Source organism: Balaenoptera musculus, chromosome 6 (assembly GCF_009873245.2).
Source record: "Balaenoptera musculus isolate JJ_BM4_2016_0621 chromosome 6, mBalMus1.pri.v3, whole genome shotgun sequence".
NCBI classification, from domain to species: domain Eukaryota; kingdom Metazoa; phylum Chordata; class Mammalia; order Artiodactyla; family Balaenopteridae; genus Balaenoptera; species Balaenoptera musculus.
Window position 1 is genome coordinate 112,732,493 of NC_045790.1, and position 19,837 is coordinate 112,752,329.

At 57.6% G+C, this 19,837-nt stretch overlaps 2 protein-coding genes across 5 annotated transcripts in view; one reads left to right on the forward strand and one right to left on the reverse strand.

Annotated features, from left to right (window-relative positions):
- The first annotated feature begins 355 nt into the window (after positions 1-355).
- Positions 356-15,538, forward strand: GTF3C5 (general transcription factor IIIC subunit 5). Of its 4 annotated transcripts, none has more exons than XR_005020444.1 (11): positions 356-988; positions 3,155-3,374; positions 4,631-4,829; positions 8,711-8,906; positions 10,033-10,137; positions 11,169-11,283; positions 11,707-11,787; positions 11,996-12,087; positions 13,047-13,133; positions 13,795-13,937; positions 14,893-14,993. XR_005020444.1 is itself a non-coding variant. In XM_036856765.1 (11 exons), the coding sequence occupies exons 1-11, from the start codon at positions 842-844 to the stop codon at positions 15,066-15,068; spliced, it is 1,662 nt and encodes a 553-aa protein (XP_036712660.1). In that variant the 5' UTR covers positions 356-841; the 3' UTR covers positions 15,069-15,538. The 4 variants fall into 4 exon arrangements, 2 of the variants coding, with proteins under 2 accessions (XP_036712660.1, XP_036712661.1); XR_005020445.1 differs by having other exon boundaries at positions 14,788-14,910; XM_036856765.1 differs by having other exon boundaries at positions 13,047-13,129; positions 14,788-15,538.
- A 1,047-nt stretch (positions 15,539-16,585) lies between these two features.
- Positions 16,586-19,837, reverse strand: part of RALGDS (ral guanine nucleotide dissociation stimulator) — a 66,984-nt gene continuing 63,732 nt past the window's right edge. Inside the window, exon 18 of the mRNA XM_036855112.1 lies at positions 16,586-17,249. Within this exon, the coding sequence (XP_036711007.1) occupies positions 17,170-17,249 (80 nt within the window). The 3' untranslated portion in view covers positions 16,586-17,169. The remainder of the gene's footprint in view (positions 17,250-19,837) is intronic.

Sequence of the window (19,837 nt, forward strand, 5' to 3'; positions counted from 1 at the left end):
ATGTGGAGGTGGGCGAGCATTCAAAGCACAATTCCCAGGAGTTCCCTGATCGTCTAGTGGTTAGGATTCCTGGCTTTCGCTGCTCAGTGGCGGGGGGTTCAATCCCAGGTCGGGGAACTGAGATCCCGCATAGCCCAAGGCGTGGCCAAAAAAAAAAAAGATTCAAAGTGCAATTCCCTTGCGCTCCCCATTTCCAGATTAAACTCCTCCTGGCCTCCGTTCTGCGGCGGCCAGCAGGAGTGGGGGTCCGAGCCCCCAAGAAACCGCTCCAGCGGACCCGGCGTCAGGAATCCAATTCACTACTGGGACCTCAGCACAAAAGAAGACAGGCCGGAAGTCTGACTCGAGCCCGCCCTCGAGCTGTCATTGGGTGGGATCCGAGGAAGGGGCGGAGACCCGGCCTAGTCCTGGTTCATTATTGGCTAAAAACCTATGCAGGCGGAAGGAGGGGGCTGAAACTTCGCTTCCTTCTGACTCTTCATTGGCTAAAAAGTACGGCGTGTCCCTCGGGTTCTCATTGGCTAAAAGAGTGGGCGTGTCTTACAAGCCTCCGGGTCCCTCGCGGGTTGGTGGAAGAGACAGGTCCTTACCCCGCCCCTCGGGTCCCAACCCTCCTCATTTTAAACACGAAGTTGAGGGACGGGCTGTCGTCTACACCGAGCCTCGGGGCCTCACCTCGGGGGTGTGCTCCCAGAGGCCTTCGGGCCTCGCGGAACTCAGGGATTTAGACAAACGCGAGCGGAGAGGAAGCCCGGAACGATTCCTTCGCGGAACCGTTCAGGCGAGGCCTCTAGGAGCTCGGGGAGGGACGGCCCGCGGCGGGCCCGACGAGACTGGCAGGATGGCGGCGGCAGACGGGGGTCCGGGGGTCGCCGTCCCCGTGGAGCTGCGGCGCGAGCGGCACATGGTGTGTGTGGAGTACCCGGGCGTGGTGCGCGACGTGTCCAAGGTGCTGCAGACCCTGGGCGGCGAGGAAGGCGTCTCCCGGGTGAGGAGCGGGGCGTCTCCGGGGACCAGAGGGGAGGTCTGAGTCGCTAGACTAAGGCCAAGGGGCGGGACCACCCAGGGATGTGAGGTTTCCTTGGCAACGGAGTTCGAGGTCGGCTCTGGAGCGGCCAGTGGGCGGGGATTTGCTTCAAGACCGCCGGGCGTGGACAGTTTATCCCTGGGATCAGAGGGAAAAGGACTGCAGGGGAGACCCAGAGAGGGGAGAGGGTGTCCATTCCATCCCATCATTACTGCCATGAACGCAGCTCGACTGCACCGCCTCCCCCCCCCCCCGCGCCCCAGGATGTGCTGGGCTGCCACATCCTCATTTCACGGAGCAGAAAACTGAGGTACGGGGAGATTAAGAACCGTTGACCTACAATGAGAGAGGGAGGAAGGATTATGTTATTAGGGTTAAAAGTAATAATAGCTAACAATTTATTCTGTACCAGCTACCTTTCTAGGTGCTTTACTTACATTCAATTCGCATTAGAACCCTGCCAGGTAGGAACTGTCATTGTCCCAATTTTACAAGGAAACCGAATCAGCTTGTTCAAGTTCACCCAGCAAACAATGGAGCTGGGATGAATTCTTACCTTGTGCAAAGCTCTATGTAAGTGACTTACGTGCACCAGATCTTGAAGTGTCTTTTCTTTAGAGAGTCCTTCCTTGACTGCCCTTACTAAAGTGGCTGCTAGCAGCTAACCTCTAATTCCAATCTGAAATTATGTTTTAATGTGTTTATTGTCTGTCTTGGACCCTTGGCTCTGAGGCTGTAAACTCCATGAGAACGGGACCTCCCGCGGTCCTAATATCCATAACTGTGCCTGCTTCCAAAATACTCGTCAAATGCATGATTGAATCTTCACGACAATCTAGTGAGTTAGTTACCATTATTATTCCCATTTTTCTGATAAAGACACAGGAAGAAAGGTTGGGTCAAACAAGCTCCTACATGGTACAGTGGGAATTTGAACGCATGCACACCTCCCTCTGAAGTCTGAACTCTTAATTCTGCTTCCTCATCCTTTATGAATACTGAAAAACCTTGAACCTGTCATTAAGCACAGGAGGCCAGTAGAGGCCCAGTCAGTCATGTTTTGTTCTTTTATCCTGACTGACTTTACGGCGGCATTGACCAGGACCCTTACTCCCGCTAACGCCAGGGGTGTTTGGACCCAGTTACAGTGTGACCCCTTTGGGAAGAGACTGGTCATTCATTCATTCCATTCCTGTTTCTTGTGCACCTCCTCTGTGCCAGGCCCACATCTGGGGTCATTCCCAGCGCAGCAGGCTCATAGACCTGTTTCCTGACAATAGGGGCTCTTTTTAACCTTCTTTCCCTAGATGCTTCCTGAGCTCCTGCTAAGGGCCAGGCTGTGCCCTGGGTGTTGGGGAGCCAGCAGACCAGCAAGTAGATGACCTTGGCCTAGTGAACATTATTGGTGCTTCCACACGCTTACAGCTGACACTTACTGTGTCCCTCTCACCCCATGTGGGACAAGCATTCCTATATCGATGACACATTACCATGATTTAGGTGCCAGGCTAAGTGCTTTACGTATATTTCCATTTAATCATTGTAACAATCTGACGAGTAGGTACTGTTATTATGTCCATTTTAAGGAGAAGGAACCAAGGCGTGGAAAGGATAAGTCACACTAGTCAGGGCCAAAGTGCTTGTTACTTGTTGATTTCATCTCCTTTGGACCTCGAAACTTTTGTATATATGAGGCTGAATACCAGGACCCTTTGGGGTGGGTAGTTCCTAGAGAAGAAGCCCTAGAAAAGTCATTCAGCTCCCACCCAGGCTCTCCACGGCAGACACGGGGGTGACACCTCCGTGAAGTGCCGCCAGAAGAGTAGGTGGTTACCCGCACTGACCTGTCACTCGAGAGACAGTGGCTTTACTTAACTGACAGTTACTGTGTCCAACTTTACAACCTCTTGGAAGGAAGAGACTGTCCTCATCTTCCCTACCAGATAAAAGCTAAGATACTTGGGTTTGAAAAATAAGTCTTTTGGGAATTAAAAGCTCAGAACGAAACAGGAAACACCTCCTGGCCCTTCCCTGGCCACCTGGGTCGCCGTCGGGCTTTCACGGAGGGAGGAGCCGCCAGCTGCTTTGCTTCCCTCTGCTTCACTGTCTCCTTTGACCTCGCCGCAGATCTATGCAGACCCCACTAAGAGGCTGGAGCTGTACTTCCGGCCCAAGGACCCCTACTGCCACCCCGTGTGTGCCAACCGCTTCAGTACCAGCAGTCTGCTGCTCCGGATCAAGAGGAAGACAAGGCGGCAGAGGGGGGCGCCGGGGCCTGAGGCTCACCCCAAGGTCACGTTCGACATAGAGAGCCTTGGCATTGTCTCCACCGTTTACAAATTTCAAGGTAACTGCAAAATGCATTCTTACCGCACTGGGTTATTTCAGGGCCTGCGTCCCTCGTGCCTGCAGGAGCTGCGTGGGTCATCCACACGGTGAAGGGGGCGCGGATATGCCCAGGTGTGAGGCGTGAGGGGAGTGGCAGAGCACAGGCCCTGGCCAGGAGGCCCTGCTCGTTGCTGCTCGCTTTTCTGCCTTCTTAAGAGAAGCTGGAGTTCTCTGAGAAATCTCGTTGTTAAAGCCGCTTTATGGGGCCAAATAAAACTGGTCCGCAGGCCTCCAGTTTTCAACCCCACGGCCGCCCTCGTGTTTGGGGATCTTCTTGGTCTTGGCTGCTGCTGGTCTTGCCGACCCTCTGAAGCCTTCCCAGATCACCTCAGCCCCTCGGGACCTTATGTCCTTTGAACTCTCAGCCAACTGGATGTCTCCCGTGGGGTCCCCAGTCGAGTTTGCTCCCCACAGGGAACCCCTGGGAGGAGGTGCTAAGGCGTGGGGTGGAGAGGGGGAGTCGTGCCTGCCTCAGCCTCCCTCGGTCTCCCTGTCTGTGCAGTGGGAGCCCAGAGTTCCTCAGGCCCTCGGGGAGGTTCAGAGAGAGGATGCCCGTTTGCCGGTTCACACACATGTGTGGCACTTGGCGAATTACTAACAAGAGTATCTGTAGTTGCAGCTGCAGTTCTAAGATAGAAACTGAAGAGAATAAAGACTAAAAAGGAAGAGGGGGATAGAAAGTATAAAGAAACTAAAACAGGGCCTGGGATCCCACAAGTTGGGCATTTGGAACGTCCATCATTCTGGTGGAGAGTGGTATTCACCAAAGAGGGCCGTCCTTCCCGGGACGGGGCTTCCAAAGTGATCCGGTTCTTTCTCGCTCTAACTGAGCCGCTACCTCACCGCTCAGTGTGTGTCCCGGACAGGCGGCGTGGGCCTCACCTGGGAGCTTGTTAGAAATGCAGCACCTCAGCATCTGCATTTAGCAAGATCCCAGGTGAGGCACGTGCACGGTACAGTCTAAGAAGCACTGACCCAGACTTTATCCTCACATGTCATGTAACTCCCCTACCCCCCAAAGTAGTATTTATCCAAGCGACTGGGCTGAGTTCCCAGAAGCGACTCGGACGTGTTGTTTTGGGTCCTGCTACCATTGCCCGGCAGCCTCCCCTGCGAGGCCCGCTCAGTGCACCCGAGAAGACGTGGGTGCTGGTTCGTGGCAGTGCCTGGGCGGGTGTAGTAGGGTGTCCGCCGTCTGTCTACCTCTCTTCCCAGGAATGTCCGACTTCCAGTACCTGGCGGTGCACACGGAGGCGGGCGGCAGGCACATGTCCATGTACAGCAAGGTCCTTATGCTCAAGCCCGAGAAGGAGAGTTTCTTCCACCAGGAGCTGCCGCTCTACATCCCCCCGCCCATCTTCTCCAGGCTGGACACCCCGGTGGACTACTCCTACCGCCCAGAGACACAGCACCGGTAAGTAGCTCCCGGGGGCCGCCGCCCCGCAGCACCGGGGCTCAGGGCAAGGGCCCTGCGCTCAGAGGGCTGGGCTCTTCCACTCACGGGTCAGGCGGCCAGGGCGGCCGGCTTTACTCAGGCCCGTGGGCCCAGCGACAGAGCCGCTGGTGACCAGGGGCCCTGACCAGGGGTGTCAGGAACCAGCCCTGGTCCCTGCGCCCCACCCGGAGGCCTTGCTCAGGGCTGTCCTCACGCCACAGAGTGTGACTCAGGGTGTTGCCTTTGGACTTAGACCCCTCCCCAAAAGCATGTACCTTGAGGTGTGGAGAGACACACACCCCCTACCGCAGGAGCCCTGGGAACGAGGTTGACAGTTTTTGGAGAGCAACCTGGCAGAATCTATTACACTTTTACATGTTCTTTCCTGACGACCAGGCGGCCTGTAGGAATTTATCCCACAATGACTGTCGCCTCTGTGCTCAAAGATACACTGACAAGAACGTTTCCTGGTTGGTTGTGGGCAGCAGCAAGAAGCTGAGAGGGCCTGATGCGGTGAGAGAGCCCGGGTGGGCGGGGGCCCGTGTTCAGGTCCTGGACCTGCGATTCCACATGAGCCTCGACCTCCTGCGCCAGCCTCCCCGCCTGTAACAGGGGTGATAATAATAGTAACAGTACTCACTTCTCGGCGTTGTTAGAGGGCTGAATGACTGAAGCTTTTGGAAATACTCAGAACACTGAGTGCCGGGCAGAGTTTGATAAAGTGGACGAGTGAGTGATCACTCCACTAATAGGGATGACGTAGTTAATTAAACGACGGCCTGTCTGTGCCAAGGAAGACCGCACAGCCTGTAAGAAAGCGGGCTCCATGGGCCAACGCGGCTTGTGTCCAGAGAACCTTGCTCTACGAAAAGCAGGTGTTAGAGCAGACTGTGCTATAAAAGTAAACTTGGTGATAATAGAAGCCTGGAAAGATCGGGAAGATTGGGCCCAGAACAGTTATCTGCAGAGGGGCGGGAGGGCGAGAAGCTTCTCTTCCCTCATCAAATATTTCCATCAACGAGTACTGACCGCCTGTCAGGGCCCGGGGCTCCCCTTGGAGCCAGTGTCAGTGGGGACGCGGCAGAGGCAGCTCCGCGCGGGGCCGGGGGCTGGGGAACCGGTGGAGCCCCAGTGAAGGATGATGGGCGGTGGGAGCCTGCGGGCAGGTGTGTGTCTTAAAGAAGCTAAGTGGGGAGTGGGCTGTCGTGGACAGTGCGTGGGGTGCGGGAGGGTCCTCGGGGGAGCTGACCTTTGAAGCAGACCTGTGTGATGACAGAGCCGGGCAGGTGAAGATCCGGGAAGAAAGTTCCAGACCAGGGGGCTGGCGCATGCAAAGGAACAGTCGGGGGTGTTGCCCCTGAAGCACAGAGAGCCGAGAGAGGGGTGGGCTGAGGGTCCCACGGACCACAGAAAGGAGCTTAGATTTTATGCTAAGGAGAAAGGTGTATTGTTCCCTTCCTTTAAAAAATATATTCTGAAAAAAAAAAAAAAAAAATATATATATATATTCTGGGGAGTTCCAGAAGGAGAGAGGAGTGTCTGATGGACGCCCACCTACGTCACCAGCTTCAACTTTCTGCTGCTGGTTTCACCTCCCCACCACCTCCACCCCCAGCATCACAGCGCGTCCTCCAGAAACAAGTGTGTGTCTCTAACTGGGAGGGACTTGGTTTATTTTAACTTAGCTGTGGTGCTGTCATCAGAATGGGCAAACGTGAACAGTGTCCTTCACGCCACCCAGGCCCCAGTCCTCGCTCCGTTTCCCCGTTGCCTCAAAAGTAAGTCGAGAGTCAGACAAGGGTCGATGTCTCTCAGGCCAGTTGAGTCCATAGCCCCACCCCCCCACCCTTTTTCTGATTGCAGGAGTAGATCGTTGTTAGAAAAGACCAGACATTATAGAAGTGTATAACTGCCAGGAATCGGGTCCATTCCCTCCCTGCTGAAAACCCTAGTGTGTGCAGTTTTCTGTGCGTATGTTATACTCATTGTGAGAGTTTCAAATTGTTTAAATGTACATGTTTCTGAAATTTGAAAGTTATTTCCCCCCCACAAGCATTTTACTCTTACAGTCAGAAACAAAAATATGTAGAAGGAACTAGAGGCACCCGTCCCCCGCCCCGCATTGCTGGCCCTGATGCTGGATGGCAGCGTCAGAGTTACTGCTGTGTCCTGTAGGGCCAGCAGACAGCTGTCCCCCAGCCTCTGGGAGGGGGACAAGGGTGGAGGGCTGGCTGCCCTTGAACTCACAGGCCCTGTTTTTCTCCCATGTCGTTTATCCGATTTTCCAGCGCGTGGAAGGAACCTGCCTTTTCTCCCAGGGCTGCCATTGATTTTTCTGCTCTGATGGCCCTCACGGGTACCGAGGACTGGCAGAGGAGGCCTGGCCCCCGCCTTGCTGGCCTTCCTGGGTCCAGGGAGGCTGAGCTTCCTATATGGCCAGTGGGCAGAGGACAGGCTGGGAAGCCGGCCTGACGGGGGTCCCCCCTCCTCGAGGCAGTTGAGGGGGGAGGGCCGGCGGCCCGGAGGGAGCACCTGGGGCTTTCCTTCGGGGGTGTCTGGGGCTTCGGGGAGCTGTCTTGGAAAACAGGGTAGTGTTCAGGATGGTTTCAAATGGAGTCGTGTTTTTTAAAAAAGGCACAGATTTGATCCCGTCTTTGTAATTTTGTTTCCCAATGTGAAAAATCACTTTGTTGTTCTTTATAAATATGCAGATGGTATGTACTCATGTAGAAAATTACGGTAAAATGGAAACAAATTTAAAAGGTATTAATCACCTGTGTGACATCCAGGACATACTTTGAAATGCACTGCAAAATAATTGAGTGGGTTCGGGGTGGGGCCTGGAGAGCGTGAAATTGGCCCTGTGGCGGCAATTGTGGAAGCTGATGGTGGGCTTATGGGGGCCCCTCGTACTGTTCCCCCTGCTTCAGTGAAGCTGTGATGTTCCTGACGTCCCACCTCAGAGGGAGGCGCTCTGAGCCTCCTAGGAATCGTTGGCCCTGTGTGTTCTGTGCTAACAGCTGGTGGCAGAGCCCCGTCCCCCCCTTTTTTTTTTGGCCGCACCGTGTGGCTTGCGGGATGGATCTTAGGTCCCTGACCAGGGGTCGAACCCAGGCCCCCTGCGGTGGAAGCTCGGAGTCCTAACCACTGGACCTCCAGGGAGGTCCCCAGAGCCCTTCTTTTAGCCTCTGTGCTCTGTGACGAGAGCGTCTGGTAGTATCCGTCCCCCTTCACCGCGGTATCGTCGAGATGCTTCCGAGCAGGACGGAGGTTAGCGGCCCCGCCAGCCTCCCTGGGCTCAGGACCCAGCTCCGTCACCTGGAGCTCTGGCTCCAGGCAGGTTTCCAAGCCCTGTGGCCTCAGTGACTTCATGGGAAATGGGTCCTTCCTCGTAGGATTGTTTCGAGGGTTAGATAAGTGAATTGTGGACATCGGTAAGCACAGCTGTGGTCTGACAGCTGATTAGTGGTTCCTGGGTGGCCGCCCGCGCCTCAGCTGATTCCACTGTCCCTGCCTGAGGGGCATCTGGGCCGTTTGCAGCTTCTCACCAGCTGGACGGTGCTGTGCACGACGCGATGCCGTTGCGAGCCCACCGGCCTCGCGGCAGGGGCCCTTCCCCGCACCCCAGCCTCTGGGCCTCTTGGCCTGGCCCTGATTCAGAGCCTCTCTGAGCTGACTCGGACTCGCGGCCCCTTCTTCTCCTGGTCATCAGCCTGAGAACACAGGCGCCTGCCTTCAGCGGCCGGGGCTGAGATCCACTCCTCACCCAGATTCCAGGGAAAAGCACCCAAACGTGGGCTACCCGTGTCCAGCCGGGCCCACGCCTGGCGCTCCCGCCCTCAGCAGCTCTCTGCTCCTAGGGAAGGCTACAACAACCCCTCCGTCTCCGGGGAGAACCTGATCGGCCTGAGCAGGGCCCGGCGCCCTCACAATGCCATCTTTGTCAACTTCGAGGGGGACGAGGCGCCCGAGCAGCCGCTAGAGGCTGCGGCCCAGACCTGGAGGAAGGTCTGCACCAACCCCGTGGACCACAAGGTGGAGGAGGATCTGAGGAAGGTGAGCCCTGCCCCCTCCGGCCACCTCTGCACTGGCCCCATCCTTGTTTTAAGCTCATTTATTAACACATGGGAACTCTTCACCTCCAGATGTTACGTCTAAAGCTATGCCAGTATAAGCCCTGCCTTCCCAGAGTTGAAAGTGCTCCTTAAAACTCATAAGAGGTCCCTTTGGGATGGTAAACATTGTCCAGATATGACCTCGGCGTGGAGCTCCGGGATTCCGGAAGCTTTTGTTCATCCGGTCCTTGGCTGCAACACACCAGATGGGGCACCTGGTGTACCAGGCCCGGCGCTTCCTCCCCGTTAGAGTCGGGGTGGACAGGGGCCCTGGGAGGAGGTGGCCTTCTGCCTTGCCCGCCGGCTTGCGGGTTCTGGAAGACCCAGGCCAGGGGACTCTGGTCCTTGCGTCGCCACAGGTGTGGACAGTAGGTTCTCAGCACATCACTGCTGACCGACGCTTGCCTCTGCCCCTGTTGAACTTGACTGTCCCCTTGGTGTGGGACGGGGGTGGGGTGGGATGTTATTTCTTAAGTGCTGGACACCTTGTTGTGTTTCTAGCAGTCACTAGGTCGGGGGGAAATGGGGGCCACTCTCCAAGGCCCCCCATTGTCCTCTGGACACAGGCCAATCTCCCACCTGGCTCAGGGCCGCTCCCACCCTGGCCCTCCCACTCCAGCCCCACTGGTCTTTCACAGTCCTCCCACTGGGAGGGGGCTGGGCCGTCCCCTGCGGCCTTCATCACATCCCAGCTCAGGCCCCTGCCCTCTGGGGCTGCTCAGGGTCCCAGAGCTCTGGCCTGTCCCCCTCCTGGCCCTGCTCTGGCTCCTTTGGTGCTCTGCCTCCCCGCTGCCCTTTGAGCTGCCTAAGGACAGGGACAGCGTCCCTCGTGGTCATTTCAGGACCCCCAGGGCCTGCAACCGCACTTGACACGTGCTGGGCGGGCAGGGCGCTTCCGAGGGCGGGACGAGTGGGCGTGCGCGGAGGCCCCTCCCCGCCTGCCGGGCCCCTGCTCTCCCCACCGCCACTCCTCTCGGGAAGGTCCTCTGGGGCCAGACCGTGCGGGGAGCCTGGGGCAGGCGGGAAAGCTGCCTGTGCTCATCTCAGCCTCTGCCTTGACCCTCCAGCTGTTTGAAATCCGCCCCATCTGGTCACGTAACGCCGTCAAGGCCAACATCAGCGTCCACCCCGACAAGCTCAAGGTCTTGCTGCCCTTCATGGCCTATTACATGGTGAGTGTCCGCCCACCGCCCACCTTGCTTCCCACCAGGGTTGTCCTGATCCCTGACGTGACCTCAGAGCCCCAGCAAGAGCAGGCGGCCCTGTCCCAGCACCCACAGGATGGCTTGTTAAAGGGATTATACATTTTTTAATGGCCTTGTGTGGAGAGCTTTCTAAGGACCAGGCGCTGGGTTAAGTGCTATGTGCATAGCATCCTTTCTTCTTCTGTGGGGGATGGCAGCAGGGTTTGGACCTCTGATGAAGAGGCTAGGCTCAGATTGGTGACTTGATGGGCCAAGATCCTACAGCCAGGGAGTGGCAGAGCCCCCGGGGACCCCGGCCTGTTTGGCTGCAGCGCCTGAGCCCCTAACCACAGTGCCACCTGCCTTCACGCATTCTCCCTGGGTTGAGGGGGGTTCAGTGGGGGTCGGATGCACCTTGGACTCAGTCCAGGAGGGCATGGAGGTGGGGCTGTCATCACTGAGAGTCCCCAAGGTGCTGTGAGGAAGAGCTCCTGCCGGCCAGGGGTCCCACCTGGGGCCCGGGGAGGCAAGCGGACAGCGTGACCGTGACCGTGGTGGCCAGGAGGTGGGGGGCATGCGACGGGCTCCTCCCTCCTGGGCTGAGACCCGACATCACAGAGCTGCTGCCTGCCTTTCAGCATTGGCCTTCTGGACACAAGGACCTCGGGAGCACTGTTTGGGGACAGTGCGTCCCATCCATTAGCACAGTTGTGACAGTTGTGACAGTTCTTGAGCTCTTGCTCTGTGCCGGGCACTGCGGTGAGGGCTTCAGGGGCACCGTCTCATTTAATCCTCACAAAAACGCCATCTGACAGGAAGACCAAGGCTTGGAAAGGCCAAGTGACCTATCCGAGGTGACCGAGCCACACGTGCGAGCTGGGGGGCAGGGTTCCAGAGCCTGTCCCCGACTCTTGGGGGTGTGGCGCTGCCCCATCTGGGAAGCCACCTGGGCCTGCAACTCAGGGGGGCCGGGGATCGGCCTTGACCGCACTTCGCACTCCCGCCCTTTCTGTCTCCAGATAACAGGCCCCTGGAGAAGCCTGTGGATTCGATTCGGGTACGACCCCCGAAAACACCCAGAGGCCAAGATTTATCAAGTCCTTGACTTCCGAATCCGTTGTGGAATGAAATACGGTAAACAATTACTGAAACCTTTGCTTTCCTTTTCCCTTTATCGCTTTCTGTTTCCAGCGTTCTCTTCTGTAATAATATATCCACGTGGAGAGAATATATTCCCCCCTTGGTGGGACTGTTAGGGACAGGATAGCACAGACACGAGGACCCGAGCTCTCGTCCTGGCTCCTGTGGTGACGCTCTAGTGGCTACTTACAGCTCCTGTGATGCAGGCCAGGCGTCCGGTCAGTGTCCTGTCCCCGGCCCGCGGTGACCACCCCCCCCCCCCCCGCACACAAAGCACCAGGACGCGGCGGCTCCTGTCACTCCAGCGGGGGGCCTGAGTCCCCTTCTCAGGAGCCGCCCCAGGGAGCCCCGGTGCGCCTGTGGCTGCCAGAAGGGGCTCTGCGCCCACCCCACCTGATGCGCGCCCCCCTCCGGCAGGTTACGCCCCCAGCGACATGCCCGTCAAGGCCAAGCGCAGCACCTACAACTACAGCCTCCCCATCACCGTCAAAAAAACGAGTAAGGGGCTCAGGCTCCCTCTGCAGATCAGGCGCTGGGGAAGATGGGCATCTGGACAGCGGGATGGGGAGGGGCTTCCCGAGGAGGTCACTCCAGGGCACTGCTGGCCCGCGCACCCCAGGGAGGGAGGGCGCAGCCAGGAGGTCAGGGCGGGGGGGCGGGAGAAACACCCCCCGTATTCCAAAGCCCTGCCGTGGTCCCCTCGCAGCCAGCCAGCTCGTCACCATGCGCGACCTGAAGCAGGGCCTGGGTGCCTCGGCCAGTGCACGCAAGTTGGCCTCCAACAAGTACAAGCTCAAGGTGGGTGTCCCCTGAGCTGCCTGCCTGGGTGAGAGCGCAGGGAGCGCGGGGCGGCGGCCCCTCCCTCGGGCAGGCCCAGGACCCCTCACAGCCCCCAGCCCCGCCTGTGACGCCAGGAGGCCGCTCTGCCCTCCCAGTGCCTTTACGTGACTCCCGCCTCCCGGGACAGCCTCTGGGCGTGGGTGCTGGGCACCGCCTGGGCACGTCTTAGGGAGGGGTCTCAGACACCAGCAGCCCCGCGTGGCAGCCGCGGGGATGGTGAGCGTCAGGCCCTGTGAGCCCGGAGCCAGAGCGGACCGTCTGCACCCCGGCCGCGGGCTGGACGCGGGGCGCCCTCGCGGCCTCAGGCGCTCGTTAGCACAGTCGAACAACAGGGCCGGCGACTCCCAGGGGCCCTTCCCGTGCCTGGCCCACGTGCGCTGCTCCAGGCTGGGGGGAGGCCGGCAGCGTGGCCGCCTCCCTGGAGTCACCTGCCTCGTGGAGGGCGTGGGGCGGCGTCTCCCAGCAGCGTCAGGTCTCTGCTCCTCAGGGCGGGCCGGATCCTCGCCAGAGCAGCCGTCCTCCTCCAGGACGCTTGTCTTAGGCCTTTATCCCCGCCTCTGGAACTGGCCTGCAGGGCCACCTAAGATGACCAAGCAGTGGAAGCGAGATGTGAGAAGGGCGCTGCGGGGAGGCGCCGAGGCAGAGCCCAGCCCCGGCCCCCGGCGGCTCGCGGTCCCAGGACCACCCCTCGACGCCCGGGGAGTCGCAGCTCGTTTTCTGCACACCGGCTCCCCGGCCTGTGGCCCGTCTGCCTCGCCCGAATCCGGGGAGAAGAGCCAGGCCTGCCAGGTCCTGGGAGCAGGAAGGGCAGCCGCCCTGGGAGAGGCCCCGTGGGAGCCACGGCGTGGGGCTGTCCTGTGCCACCCGCTCCCGGGGACGCTCCCTCCGACCTTGCCATCTCGGCCCTCCTTTCCCAGGACTCGGTCTACATCTTCCGGGAGGGGGCCTTGCCGCCGTACCGACAGATGTTCTACCAGTTTTGCGACTTGAACGTGGACGAGTACGTACGTGCGGGGCCCCGAGGCGCCGAGGTGGGGACCGTGGGGCTCAGGGTCAGTGCAGAGAAACCACCCGGGGACCGAAGTGTTTCCTGCGACTCTTCCACTTCACGTCAGCCTTAATCCCTCAGCGAGAAGGCCGGCCGCCTGGGAGCCCTCTGCCCGGGCTCGCGCGGCCCTCGGGAGCGGCTTCCCGGGTGCACGGCAGCCAGCCGTGCTGCGCGCAGAGCACAGCGCTGGGCCGGGGTCTTTGCCTTCCTCCTCCTTTGCCCGCGTCGGGGTTCCTGACACGGTCCCCAGTCCCTGGAGCTGATGAGATTCCCAGAAACCTTTAAGCCAGTTGTTCTAGTGATGTTTAAAAACCTGGGGGAGGGGTGCTGGGGCGGGAGGAGACGGGAGCGTGTTAAACCCAGCCTGGGACCTGCTGAGTGCTCAGGCTCTCAGCAGGCAAGTGGGCCCCGGCACACGCCCGCCTGTGTGCGGTGCGGGGATCGGGGCCCCGGCTGGGGGCGTACGGCTTCCGTGGATGCCCTTCGTGACCGTGCTCATCCCTCGGCGTGGCGCTCTGAGTGCGGTTTTTCTGAGCACAACCCCAGCTCTGCCAGAACCGCTTACTGGCACCTGTGAGCAGAGACCCCACCCTGGAACTCTGTCTCCCAACGCCCAGGCTGCAGAAGATCATTCACCGCAACGACGGGGCTGAGAGTCTCTGCACAGAGCGGGACGGCTGGTGCCTCCCCAAGACCAGCGATGACCTGAGGGACGTGATGTCCGTCATGATCCGGCACACCATCCGCTCCGAGAGGCCTGGTGAGCGCGCTCGGGGTGAAGGGGAGCCGTGGCGCCCGAGCAGGTGTCCCTGTGGGCCTGCTCCCCAAGAAACTGCAGCCAGCTGGGAGCCTCTTGCCCTGGCCGTGGTGGGAGGGAGGCCTTCAGAGCCGGGGCTCCGCCCTGGGGGCTGAAGGCAGGAGACGGGCCCAGAGGGGTGGGGCTGGAACGGGGCCGGTGCTGCCAGGGGGGCCACCGCTTTATGCCCTGACGTCACCCGACATCTCTGGCCACGTGTGGGCATGCTGCTCCTGTCTCCCCCGGGAGGGCGGGGACGGCGGGGCCTGGGCTCCTGTCTCCCCCGGGAGGGCGGGGACGGCGGGGCCTGGGCTCCTGTCTCCCCCGGGAGGGCAGGGACGGCGGGGCCTGGGCTCCTGTCTCCCGGCACTGCCTGCCCCTCCCCGGGATGAGCATCCCCGCACGGGCTGTGAGCAAGGGGAGTGAGCCCTTGCTGCACGGCAGGGCTGATGGGGCTGGGGGAGAGCAAGCGAAAGGGCCCCTCTCGGGGGTTCCTCCCAGGCTCGGGGAGGGGGCGTCCCAGACCCACCAGCCCCTATGGAGCTGATGGGAGTAGGGGTTCTCAGCCTCCTTTAGGACGCAGCCCCCCCTGGGAGTCCAGTTGAGAAAAGCACTGACACAGAGCCCTGCACACTCCTGGGGAGTCCACGGGACCCGTGAGCTGCCCGAGGCTCCTCCGGGGAAGAGGTTTTCAAGGCCCTTGGCCTGAGTGTTCCCTGAAGTGCTTGTTAAACTGGAGTCCCAGGTCCCCCAGCCATCCATCCTTCCCAAAGCAGCTTCTCTAGAGCTTGAGCCCAGACGCCCGTATTTGTAGACAGGCCCCCAGGAGCCGAGGGCCTCTGGCTGAGACCAGCGACAGCTGGTGCGGGTGCACCCAGGAGCCAACGTCGGGACACACACGGCCTGTCTTTTGGCCCAGCTCTCTTCTCCAGCCCAGCCAAAGCTGATGGTGGGAAAGAACAGCTGACCTGCGAATCTGGGGACGAGGAGGAGGACGAGGAGGAGGAGGAGGAGGAAGAGGAGGAGGAGGAGGACTTCAAGCCATCGGACGGGAGTGAGAACGAGATGGAGACGGAAATTCTGGACTACGTGTGATGCAGCCCTGGGCTCAAGGCTGGGACCCCCGACCAGGCCTGATGAGGGACCCAGCACAAGCCAGGGCCCCCTGGTGCTGCCCGGGGCTGCCAGAATGGCCCTAGGCGGCCCCGCTGAGGAAAGCAGCCGGCTGCGGGTGACCCTGGTGCTGCCCGGGGCTGCCCTCTGGCCCTGGGTGCCTGGGGACATCCCGAAGGTTGTGCCCCGGCTTTGCACAGCCGCGAGCCCGCCCGGTGTCCCTCGGGCTGAGCCAGCGCCCAGCGCCTCCCCCTGGCTGAGACCAGCAAGAGCTGGAGGTGGAGACGGGGCAGCGGGGGAGGGGCCGGCCCTGGCTGCTGCTGAGAAAGGACGGGGCGAGGAGCCTGGTCCATGGTCACAGGTGGCCAAGACTGTCATCGTGTTTGGACCCCATCCGTTCGGGGTAACCTGGCAAAGGGCAGCCCCAGCTGGAATTGTCCTAATTAAACACATTTTCCCAAGGAGTCTTGGTGTCTCAGTGGGGATGTCAGAGCCAGAGAGGGGTTTCCTCTTGCCTCTGGGCTTGGGCTCCCGCTGGACATCGTTTGTCCCTTCAGTCGTTCGTTCAGTGGCCTTGTGGTGGGTGATGCTGGTTGAGAGCGGGCCTGATGCCCCTCGCCAGGGGGGCCCGGTGAGAGCAGCCAGCGGCAGCTCCAGCCTCCGGGGGCCCTACAGCCTCTTCCAACTGGATGTGTCCTTGAGAGGTTCACGGGAGACAGACCCTGTCTCAGGGCTGCCTGGTGTGAAACCAGAGGTTCCAGGGGTTGCAGGGTCCCTGGGTGGGGCTGAACCTGCCCTCCCCGGGGAGTACCCCCCCGACACTGCCTGAGCCAGAGATGAGCCCCGTCACCCCCTTCCTCAGCCAGCAGGCTGGGCCACAGAGCGTGACCACAAGTTCCAAAGTCAGACAGAAGCCCCCTCCCACGACAGGTCAGAAACCCCAGTGGCTCGCAGTTGGCCTGAAGTGGTCAGTTCTGGGAACCGGCCCTGTAGAGCTGAGCGCCGCGATGTGCCTCTCGCTCCCGCTGGGGATGAGGTGCAGCTGCCTGGGCCTTCCCCCTTCCCTCCCCTCTGTACCCCTTTCCCTCAGGCCGAGGTCTCTGCTGGTGGATCTTAGCTGCGGCTGGTCCCACTTCTGAGCCATGCCGCTAACCTCGAAGCTCAGAGGGAGAAGGTCTGGGTTTTGGCCCCCCTCTCCCAGAAGCCGCCTTGGTCCCTGTGCAGAGCTGAGAGAGGCATGCCGGCGGTGACGGGGGTGGGGGCAGGGACGCACCCTCTGCAGCTAAGCCCCACCTTACCCAGAACCTGCCTTCTATGTGCCGAATTGGACGGGCTTCCCAGGTTCTTGAGAAGTATTCAGGGATTCCCTACTTAGAAACCTAAATACCTACACCCCCGACCCCTTTTAAAAAGCATTTTGTTATGGAAAACAGCAAATATACACAGAAGTACTGAGTGTTGTATAATAAGCCCATATTTATCCATCATATGGCTTTACCAGTTACCTTCTACCAAACTTGTTGCATCTATTCCCCACGTTTTTGTTCTGTTGCGTATTTGTGTTTTGCTGGAATTGTTTTAAGGAAATCCCATACTTCAGTGTGTGTCTAACACATCAGGACTTTCTGTTTTCAAAACACAGTGACGCTGTCATCACACTTAACAACTTAACAGCAATTCAGCTTCGAATGTGCCCATCCAGTTGGGAGGCACCGATGTCTGCTGGGTCCCTTTAGTGACATGAGCATTGATTGACCGGCAGATTCGGCTGCTGTCAGCCGCATCACTGGCCTCATTTACGGCTCCATAGCAATGACCAGTGATGACCAGGGGGATGCTTTTAGCTTTGTAATGATCTGTTTCAATCAGTCGCAGTCATGCTTTTTGCTGCCCTACTTGTCTCATCTCTGGACTGAGAGCAGCCCCAGGTTGGGTCCTGTGTCCTTTGACGCACCCTCTGGTCTTCCGTGCCTTCTTGCTTCCGGCCACCGTGATGGCCCAGGCTCCTCCACTGCATTTCCTATCTTAGATCCAGCCTAGCCGTTGCTCCAGGGTGCCACCTTCCTTGGTGTGGAAATGGTGTTTAGACACCCCAATCTGGGCACCAGGGGGTGCTTGTTGCTCCTGGGTTTTCTTTCCCTCTAGGGTTTGGATTACACAGAGCTAGGAAATGGACATTTTTTTACAGAAAAAAATAAGTTATGAGTTCATACAGATATCTCCCAATGAAAATGTAAGATTATAAGGTTTTACTTCTCTGTGCAGCATGTGGGATCTTAGTTCCCCGACCAGGGATTGAACCCACACCCCCTGCATTGGAAGTGCAGAGTCTTAACCACTGGACCGCCAGGAAAGTCCCTCTCTGATCTTACTCTTATTTCTTTTTCCACCTATGCTGAAAATCTTATACCACTAGCATAACTACTTTTCCTCCTATAACATACATATATTTTCAAAATGGAAAATATTATAATAGGTCATATAAATTATCAAGTATACAAATTTAAATAACAAGTGATAAATTATATAAAGGAATAGTTGATAAAATAATATGACCATCAAAGATCATTTAAGAGTGTGTTGCACTTGCTTTCTCCTTAGGACAAATGCTGCTGTGAACATGCAGTCATGCCTCCAAGTCACTTGAAGTAACTGTTTTCTCTGTGCCTAGAACATCTACTGATATAGTTAGGTTCCCTACAACTTAAAATGGACGTTTCTCTGCCTGAAAACAAATTTCAAATGTTCCTTTTGAGCACCTTGTAAACAGTAAGAACTGTAGACCCTGATAATTATTGTGCTATCAACCTCTCAGACGTCATTCCCTGAGCAAAGGTATCAGTAGGGAAGTTAAGAGAGGTAAAGACACATGTCCAGATCCCACAGCTATCGAGTGGCAGTGTCAGGGTTGGACCTGTGTCTGTCTGATTTACAATGTCTGCAAATGTTAACACAGGTGCATTTGCCCTTACAGAATGTGCTCCAGCCCAGAAAAACATTTTTAAAAAGTATTTGTGCCATTAAATCAATTTAATTAGTTTTCTACTTTGTCAGTTACACCAATTCAGAACTTTTGATACTTCCAACCTAGACTCTTTGGAAGGTCATAGATGCTCCAAGCATACAGAAAAACATTTTTAAAAAGTATTTGTGCCATTAAATCAATTTAATTAGTTTTCTACTTTGTCAGTTACACCAATTCAGAACTTTTGATACTTCCAACCTAGACTCTTTGGAAGGTCATAGATGCTCCAAGCATACAGTGATAACCATGGAGTCTTTCTGAAGGAAGATATGCTTACCCACAAATACGTGCATCAAGTTTCAGGGGTATCCAGGCTCCCATGGCCTGTCCTTAAACTTCCTAACAGGTCCATGGACCAGGATTCAAAACTCCCAGTTCAGACATTTGGATTAAATTTTCTCCACCAAATTACCATAATGCAGCTGATACGTAACAACCACACTGCTCCATGTTTTGTCTGATTTTCCCAGTTTTCTTTTGTGAGAACCAAGGAGTCAGAAGATTGCCTGAGAGAGGAGAAAGCTACAGCCGAGGCCGTGCACAGCAAATCCCACACAATCCACAGCAGGGGGACCGAGGTAGCCCAGGCACGCAGGCCAGCCCCTCCTCCAGCTTAGAGTCCCAGGGCTCCTAGGAGATCTGTCAAAGAAAAACCAGACTACACTCCAATAAAAATTATTAAACACAGACACACACACACACACACACACACACACACAAACGGAGCTGGACAGTTGTTAAAGCAGTAAAAACAGACTTTTTTTTTTTTTTTGGGCCACACCGCACGGCTTGTGGGATCTTAGTTCCCCAACCAGGGATGGAACCCAGGCCCCCCGCAGGGGAAGCGCGGAGTCTTAACTACTGGACCGCCAGGTAATTCCCCAAAACAGATTTTATTCAGGATTATTGCAATAGGGGAAGAGAGACTTCCACATAGAGCTGAGCTCAAGTCCAAATACAGCCTGGGCAAGTGGGGTTTCCTAGCCAAACAAGGGTGAGAGTCTGTGGATGGAAACTTACTAAGAGGAAACACCAGGGGAGAGGGGGCTTCCGGAGAGACTGACCTAACAGGATTCTTGCTGAAGACAGACCAGGGCGGTCAGCGATCATCGGTGCAGGGGACGGCAGAGGATGGGGACCCCAATCAGAGATCAAGGCGGGGCGGATATGGAGGGCGGGGCATTCCGGTTAAAGCAATTTGGCGAGATTCTTGCTAAAACTGGACAATGCAGGGTTGAAGAAGAGGTCAGGGAGCCTGAGTAGAGTTTGGTCAAGGAGAGGATCTTTGTCAGACCTCAGACAGTGGCCAAAGCTTTCTTGGCTGAGATGAATGCCCCTGAAGTCGGTCTCTAACACAGGGTCAACCAATGAACACATTGGACAGACCCAGCCAGGAAGCCAGGGCGGATTTTTTTACTGGACAGACAGTGTTAGACCCTCCCAGGCACTTCTGGGCATGCTCGTCCTGTGTCTGTCGATCGCCTACTCTGTGCAGGACCAGGTGAGGCCCTCACTATTAAATGAAGAGGCAGCCGCCCCCTATTAGTGAACTGCAGGCCTCCTTCCCTCTGCCGTGAACCTGCCCCCTTCCTTTCCTCCTCGGCTACTGTAAATAACACTGCACTGAATGTCCTTGGACGTTCCCCTCCCCCCTATTCAGAATTACCTCCTTTAGAACAGATTCTTAGAACTGGAGGAGCTGGGCAAAGGTGTGAGTCAACAAGTG